The following is an 8,911-nucleotide window of genomic DNA, read 5'->3' as shown; positions in this document are numbered from 1 at the left end:
TATATATATATATTGCCAAAACTGGCCCACCAAAAGTTAACATAAACTAAACATTATTTTAATACTATATAGTCAGTTCTGCATTTTTTGGGAGGAGGTCACCTCCTAATAAATGTCCTTACAGAAAATCGAACTGCTCATTTTAAATCAATACTTTCACTTTTAATTATTTGGTAAGATACTTTTACTCAAGTATCACTTTGTGGTACTTTATACAACACTGGGTACAAATTTGCTCAAAATATTCTTGTGGCCATGAGTTATTTTCTCGTGGCGTTCATCTTTTTTTAAAATCTTCTGCCACCGGAGTGGTTCTGTATCTATGTGAATACTTTATAACATAATTGAATTTTCACAAGTTGTTTACAAGGTTACTTGATGATCATCTTCCTACCTCCTCTCAGGGCTCCAATGAGCTCAACCAGAGCTTGCTGAAAAAGATCACAAAGAGCAGAGAGATCCACCTGGTGCCCTGCCAGCTGTCCAGCCGCTTCGTCCTGCGCCTGGCCATCTGCTCGCGCAGCACCGAGTCCCGTCACATCCAACACGCGTGGCGGCACATCACACAGCTTGCCTTCGAGCTTCTGCAGGAGCAGCCACACTGACCACAAGTTTGGAAGAGAGTCTGCTCATGTCGACGCTTAAATGAGAACCAACGTTTAGACAAATGTTTGTGGAGTGTGCAGATTTAAAATGCAGTGAGGCTGGATTTGCTTTGATTTACTTAAACATCAGGCGTGTTTTTGTTTGCAGCCAATTGTCCTATTTAACAAACACTGATTGTTTTCATATTAATGTTGTAGATTGGTACTTGTGGGTAAAAATCAGTAGCGTTAGTATTCTGCAAAAGCAAAATGTGAAAATAAGGATGCTGGTGCTAGGTATTTGATTTTAAATCTGCAATTTCTAAACACATTGTCTAAGCTGCTGTTTAATGATGTAATTGTCCTTTCAATGGTGCACTGATGTCTCTGCAAGCTTTACGTGCTGCTTCTGTGTCTTCAGCTGATCAGATATGGTTTGCAGATGGGTTCATTAAACTGTTCAAAACTGGGTTGTGTGAAAAGACAAAAAGGTTTATGAACAATTTACATTTTACCCGTTCCATTTTTTAAAATCATCTCAGTTTTGAGAAACGTTTCAACTCTCAGCAGTTAAATGAGTTCTCCGATCGAAGCCAAGGCCAAATTTGCCAACCTATAACCACCTCCAAAATTTCAGTGGTCACTTTTGCAAATAATATTTTTGTAAACATCTACACCGCCATCTGTTTTGCATTATATTGGATCCTTTGAGAATGAATACCATGAGATTCCTGTTGAAATTGTCCCCTAGATAGAATGGGAAGTGCTACAGCCAGTTGTTGCTGCTGTCAATTATAATTTAGATGTCTGCATATCACTTTGGTCCTGAGTCTTCTCCACCTACCATTACCTACCACCCCCCACCAAAACAAACAAACAAACAAACAAACAAACAAACAAACATACATACATACATACATACATACATACATACATACATACATACATACATACATACATACATACNTACATACATACATACATACATACATACATACATACATACATACATACATACATACATACATACATACATACATAAATTAAGATAACTGTTTATAACATAGTTCAGAATATTTGAATATTTGATATTTACTTTAAACCCAGTTTTGACTGAACCACATTTTGTGGCCTCACTGTAGTTTATCAGCTTGCAGTAAATGTTTTGCACTTTGTGAAAATGAATTGTTCAGTCAGTGTGTGTCTGCAGTTCCTCTAGGTGATCATTAAAGAAACAGCTTCCTGATTTTAGTGAAACACTGTGGGTTCAAGTTTATGGTAAAAAAATACATATTATTGTTTAAAACAATCATGTTAAAAACTATTTAAAAGTGCATAATTTATTCAGAATTTGAAACTATTGGTGAGACACTGTTTGTGGTGATTAATTTCGTGTCTTTTGCACTGTGTTTTCCTAACTGTAGCACAAACCTTTCATTCATTGTAAGTTAGATTATAAAATAAAATTATTTACTTTCTTTAAATAACCAATCCTGGTTTCTGCTTCTTTTTTGAGCTGTTGAAATGTGTTGTGTTATCCAGAACCTGTGTTTTAAGTCCAAAATCCAAATTTTGGTGAATTTATTACATTTATTTTTTATTGATTTAAGCCTTAAGTTGATCAGATCGGTTGAACTCTTTCCTACTTTGTTTGCAGTCATTTAGATTTATTTTTCTGCGTTATGTTTTTAGTAGTAAGAGGTTGAAGACATGAAAATATCGTGTAGCAGACACAGATTTGTACATGGTTCATTAAGTTTTTTTTAAATATTTTCTATTTTTAACCCCACACACACTCACAATAATACAAACAAAACAACAATGTTATTTAAAATAGATATAATAAAGAAAATCTGAACAGAGTCTAATCACTAAGACTTGATCGTCAAAATCGGGACAAAAACCTGCGCATAATTGGTAAAGGTTAGCATATTTTCCAAAAAGACAAGATATATGGATAAAACAAACTCAACAATCCATGACCCTGCAGTACAAATTTTAATGGGGGCAGTATAATTAACAAAAAAAAAAAAAAAGACAAAGGAAAAAATGAAAGGATGGTTTGGGACAGTGAAAGGTGATGGACTAGCTGCAGTCTGATACAGAAAAATAAAAACAAAACTTGCCATTTTTATTGATTATTTTGGAAAGTCGTAGGAGTGACATAATTTTATCAGTCCAGTGTTTGGTGGGGCTTGATTCGACTTCCAAAAAAATAAAATAAAATAAAAAAATAAAGCAAATGGCGTTTAGCTATAAGGGAGGTGAACGTGATAACATCCAACTGTTCATATACATACATGAAAATCTGGCTCATTGGGAAGGAATATAAATAAATGAAGGATAACTTTAAATTCTTGCACAGCACTGTTATCTTGATGTCCTTCAAATTGAGTGGAATCAATGAACGATGTAATGTCTACCAGTTAGTACTGGACTTCAGTTCCTATCCCCTAACTACTAATTAATGTTACTAATTATTCTCCATTCATTGGCTTTCTCCCAATTTACGTGCATACATGTGTAATTAAAGTAGTCAACACATTTTGTAAAGAGGAAATGCAGTAAACAAAAGCTAAAAGGTCTCATGGTGAGTTTGTTTGAACTAAATGTTTACCTTGATGATGAGACTTCAGGGATGTAAACATGCCATTCCAAAGGTTTTAGTTCAAGCACTTACAAACGTGTACTTGCCCTCCTCAACCAGTATGAATAAATTATGACTTTTACTCAACAATTTGTTGAGCTCTGCAAAAATGCACAGGATAAGAGCAGTTCGCCGAAGACAACATCTTGGGCAGAGTAACAAAAAGAAATGAATTTTGAGGTTGTTCACTTTAAATTAAAAGAACAATAACTCACATTAGTGAAAAGAATAAACTGTCAAATACATGAGTTTGTTGTTCATGTTGCATTTCTGTTTTTAGGCTTTTAGAGCACTCAGATTTCCAGTTTATTCTGTATAAAGATTCATTTGTTTTCCTGTCACAGTGGGGTACATTTAGGTGAGAGAGGAGTTTATTCTAACGCAGATGATTTGGGTATATAATTAGAGGAAAAATGAAATATGGCCTAAAGGGCTCTCATACCTGGTTGTTGTAAAACACCTGTGCTGTTCCCTTTTTTTAGATTTGTGCAAATATATTTCATTAAGATCATCAATAGCAGGTTTGGTTTAACACCAGTCATTTTTGCATATGTGCTTAATAAATACTTTAATCTTTGCAAGTTGATCACACAAGAATTGCAAATACAGCGGGTAAAATAAGTATTGAACACGTCACCATTTTTCTCAGTAAATATATTACTAGAGGTGCCAGATGTCGGTAACAACCCAAGTGATCCATACATACAAAGAAATCAAACCATAAATGTCCAGAAATGAAGTTATTTGTAATAATGTGGAATGGCACAGGGAAAAAGTATTGAACACACTTACTGAAATTTATCTAATACTTTGTACAAAAGCCTTTGTTGTCAATGACAGCTTCAAGACGCCTCCTGTATGGAGAAACTTGTGGCATGCATTGCTCAGGTGTGATTTTGGCCCATTCTTCCACACAAACAGTCTTCAAATCTTGAAGGTTTCCTGGGCCTCTTCTATGAACTCTGATCTTTAGTTCTTTAGTGGAGGGACTTGAAAAGCGCTCTATAAGTTCAGTACCATTTACCATTTACCATTTCCATAGATTTTTTGTTGGATTCAGGTCAGGTGYTTGGCTGGGCCATTCCAGCAGCTTTAGTTTCTTTCTCTGAAACCAACTGAGAGTTTCCTTGGCTTTGTGTTTGGGGTCATTGTTTTGCTGAAATGTCCAGCCACATTTTATCTTCATCATCCTGGTAGATGGAAGCAGATTTTTTATCAAGAATGTCTCTGTACATTTTTCCATTCATCCTTCCTTCAATTATTTGAAGTTTGCCACTACCATATGCTGAAAAACAGCCCCACACCATGATGTTCCCACCTCCAAACTTCACTGTTGGTATGGTGTTTTTGGGCTGATGTGCAGTGCCATTTGACCTCCAAACATGATGTGTATTCTGGCATCCAAACAGTTCAATGTTGYTCTCATCTGACCAGACTATATTCTCCCAGTATTACACAGGCTTGTTTAAATGTTGTGCAGCAAACTTTAAACGAGCTTCAACATGCTGTTTCTTCAGCAGTGGAGTCTTGTGTGGTGAGCGTGCATACAGGCCATGGTGGTTCAGTGCATTACTTATTGTTTTCTTTGAAACAAACGTACCTGCTAATTCCAGGTCTTTCTGAAGCTCTCCACAAGTGGTCCTTGGCTCTTGGACAACTCTTCTGATAATTCTTTTCACTCCTCTGTCAGAAATCTTGTGAGGATCACCTGGTCGTGGTCGGTTTATGGTGAAATAATGTTCTTTCCACTTCTGAATTATGGCCCCAACAGTGCTCACTGGAACCTTCAGAAGTTTAGACATTCTTCTGTAACCGATGCCATCATTATGCTTTGCAACAATAAGGTTGCGAAGGTCTTGAGAGAGCTCTTTACTTTTACCCATCATCAGATGTTTCTTGTGTGGTACCTGGCCATCATCTGGGTCCGAACCAGCTGATATTAACTTGCACTGACAAGGGGCAGGCTTGCTTTCTAATTACTGAGAGAGTTCAGCTGGTGTCTTGGCTTTCCATGCCTTTTTACACCTCCCTTTCTTCGTGCGTTCAATACTTTTTCCCTGTGCCATTCCACATTATTACAAATAACTTCATTTCTGGACATTTATGGTTTGATTTCTTTGTATGTATGGATCACTTGGGTTGTTACCGACATCTGGTGAAAATTTCATGTCATTAGCACCTCTAGTAATATATTTACTGAGAAAAATGGTGACGTGTTCAATACTTATTTTACCTGCTGTATTTTGCTGATTCCATCCACTCCATGACGTTTTCTGCATTTATACAGATTGTTTTCTTATTTTTCTGTCCAATAATTTATTAATATTTAAATTTTTTGTGTACTGTTTTGGTTAGAGCAGGTGTTTTTTTCTTTTAACGAAAGGGCTTAGAAAACTGACATTCCAAACATACAGAAGGTAAGTGTTAGCTTGTGAACACGACAGAGCTCTGCATATTTTCCTCAGATGTGCAAAGAAAACCTGTCAACTCTTAGCTAATAGGCTGTAAAAAATGTAAAACACTGATAATCAATGAAAGCTACCAACTCACCAGTGTATTAAAAACCCTTTTGTGAATCCTGCAAATATGGATTTCACTGATAAAGGTTTGAGTCTGGAGCCAATCGCGACATAATCTGCTGTGGAAAATGTGTTTGCTCTTTGACCGGCCTTTTCCCCAGTCTGTGTAATGGAGTCCAGTCCAGCACATGTTGTTAGCCTTATTACTTACCTCGCACCAAACAGTTTTCAAGTCGTTTGGTGTTTGAGGTTATTTGCTGAAAGCTTGTCCAAGACACTTTTTTTTGTTCACTTGGGAGACATCAGATGGGAAAACATCGCAATCTAGCAGCCATCAGTACATAAGTGAATCTGAAGCCAGTCACAAGTATACTTGAGACCTCAGAGATCACGTTACATGGTCAGCATTTAATGGTTCATGTTGAACAGTGTGCTGATTGCAGTTAACACTAATACTTCTAATTTTGTTAGGAGGAGAGTTTCCTTTCTGATAATTCAATAGTGCAGCAGAAAGTGTTTGACAGTTTCAAACTGCAAGATGAATTCGATTCGATTACATCTTGCCTGGGGAGATCTTTGTGCAATGTCAGTGGTGGCGAGGGAGGGGCAGTGTGTCTGGACAGAGGCTTGTCATAAAAAAAATTTCCCACAATGGCAACTGCAGGGGAGGGAGAGGAGGATGCTGGGACAGGGCTTAAAGTGCACCAGCCCACTCATTAACCCTCGCCATTAGAGGCTTGAGTGATCACTTTCTGCCAGTTCGACTTGAAATGTTCCCATTACGAGCAGTGGAAGTGTGCATCCCAAGTATGCATCCAGGCAATAACATGGCCACAACATTTCCTCGATGACTGGTGCGGCATAAACACATTTTGAAAAGCCAGATATCAGACGTTCATATGTCGGCATTCTTGCGTTTGCTGGTTCTGACGTGAAGGTGACAAAATACTGAAACGCCACATCTAAAAAAAATCTTACAAAAAATGTTTATAAATTTAAAAATGTCTAGATACCCCCGTCACACTGTATCATTTTAGAGAACTTGTGCTGACTTTAAAAAAAATGTTATGACTATTTTACTCATATTGGCTATATACTGTATTTGAGCTAACTGTCAACATTACAATATGTATTGGTCCAAAAGAGGCTTCCAGAAGATTTCTTTAAATTCCATCTTCAGTTTAGACATCTTTAGTGATGAACAAACTTTTCATAAGTTGGCACAAGTTGTCTAAAATATTATAGTGTGACAGGCATTAGTCTGTCAGACTATAATATTTTAGATAATAGACGATTGGTTAGGAAAGTTGCCCTGTAACCAGCAGGTTACTGGTTTGTACTCCTGCTCTGTCCATCTCAGATGTTTTGTTCTTGTGCAAGACAGTTCACCCGTGTTGCCAGGTGATGGTGGTCAAAGGGCTTGACGGCATCTATGTATGGCAACCTCACGTCTGTCAGTGTACTCCAGGGCAGCTGTGGCTACAATGTAGCTTACCATCATTGGTGTGTGAATGACTGATTGTAGTGTAAAGAGCTTTGGAGTCCTTGGACTTGAGCACCATATAAATGCAGTGCAGTTTATTTACAATAATAATATAACAAGACAGAAAAAAAATCTGACATAAGTATGCCAAACTCATAGTTCAGCATAACTAAGTTTTAGAGAGGATTTGGTACAACAGAAAAAAATATGCAACCCCCACCCCCCACCCCTTACCCGACGGAGAACCAATGTTTTTGAGTGGGAGTTTTAAAATTAGCTGGTCATACCGCAAGGTAAAACTTGTCACTATATAATTCAAGAAAAAAAAGTTAGATCATATTGTTTTATTCATCTGATGAACAGTAGAGCATTTAACAGGCCATTTGTCAGGGAAACAGTTGAATAAACTTTTAAACTGAAAAGTATTTTTCTTTTGTGAGGAAAATACAGTAATACAAAATAAGCATATGAAACAAATCATAACAGCTAGAAATATTTATTTCAATGATTTTGGCCTGGATTTAATGGAAGATAAAAGGCAATACATAACTTACATGTGTATTAGTGTTCTGTTTACACATGGGTGGAGTTTAGTTCAGGAATTAGAACTTTTTTATTTCACAAAATTTTCATTCAGTAACAACAGCAAAATATTTTATTGTTTTCAAACTACTTAAAACTGACTTATAAAACATTCAAACATAAAAAAGTTATTTAATTCATATGACCAGTTCTGTGCCTACGTTTGACAAAATGAAAGGAACCGATTTTTATTTTTCATACACCTCGTTACCAGCAGGCTGTACCAAAGACACAATTGTTTTAACTTTTTTGTAGAATTAATTAAAAATATTTAATATTACATATTTTACAACCTTAAGATAGCATTTTAACACTAATGAGATGACACATATGCAGAGCGCATTCTGTGACAATCAGGAAACAATGTTCCTGAGAGCGTTATCAAGTATATTTATGGCAGTGTTTCTAATCTGCAGAAGCAGAATCCAAGCTGCTGCATGTGGTACAGTCTGCCAATGATTGGGAGAACTGACAACCTGTCCCTTCAGGACATTCATGAACAGACTGTGTTCGAACAGACACAAAGGTTTGTTTGGCTCGTCACATGTCTTTTAGTCAGGGAATTTAAAAAAATATATATCGTATTTTCAGGCAGAAAGTACAGATTTCCTAAATGCTTACTGATGATTTTTAAAAATTATGTTCCCCTTTATTTAATTTTTAAAGCAATATTTTTAAAGACTGAATGAGTTGGTCTCTGAGTACAGATAATGACAAACTGTCTTTATGTTTAAAACATTCAGTTATGTATATATTTTAAATATGATCAATCGTTTATGAAATGCATAATTTCCTTTATTCAGACAGCATCTTGGATGTGTTGGCATTTGTGTTTGACACATCAGCTTGCTGCTTTTTTCTAATTTCGCTGTCAGACAGTAAATGGATCAACTGGTTGTCATTTTTTGAGGATATTTCTCACATTCCTCATTATTCTTATGAAAATCTCACCTCCTGCCTACATGTGCAATAACAATCTCAAGTTATTTGTCAGTTTTCACCACATGAGAAAAGGAACTCGCCTCTCCTTGGGCTGCTACCTTATCGTGGTGGAGGGGTTTGAGTGTCCCAATGATCCTAGGAGCTATGCTGTCTG

The 8,911-nt window shown here is 36.5% G+C and overlaps 1 protein-coding gene across 1 annotated transcript in view; it reads left to right on the top strand.

Moving 5' to 3' along the window:
• Positions 1 to 1,521, top strand: part of ddc (dopa decarboxylase) — a 32,752-nt gene extending 31,231 nt beyond the window's left edge. The window contains exon 14 of the mRNA XM_014003401.1: positions 405 to 1,521. Coding sequence (XP_013858855.1) covers positions 405 to 605 — 201 coding nt within the window. The 3' untranslated portion in view covers positions 606 to 1,521. The remainder of the gene's footprint in view (positions 1 to 404) is intronic.
• Positions 1,522 to 8,911: the final 7,390 nt, after the last annotated feature.

Source organism: Austrofundulus limnaeus, unplaced genomic scaffold (genome assembly GCF_001266775.1).
Source record: "Austrofundulus limnaeus strain Quisiro unplaced genomic scaffold, Austrofundulus_limnaeus-1.0 Scaffold18, whole genome shotgun sequence".
Classification (NCBI taxonomy): domain Eukaryota; kingdom Metazoa; phylum Chordata; class Actinopteri; order Cyprinodontiformes; family Rivulidae; genus Austrofundulus; species Austrofundulus limnaeus.
This window is presented reverse-complemented; position numbering and strand designations above follow the sequence as displayed.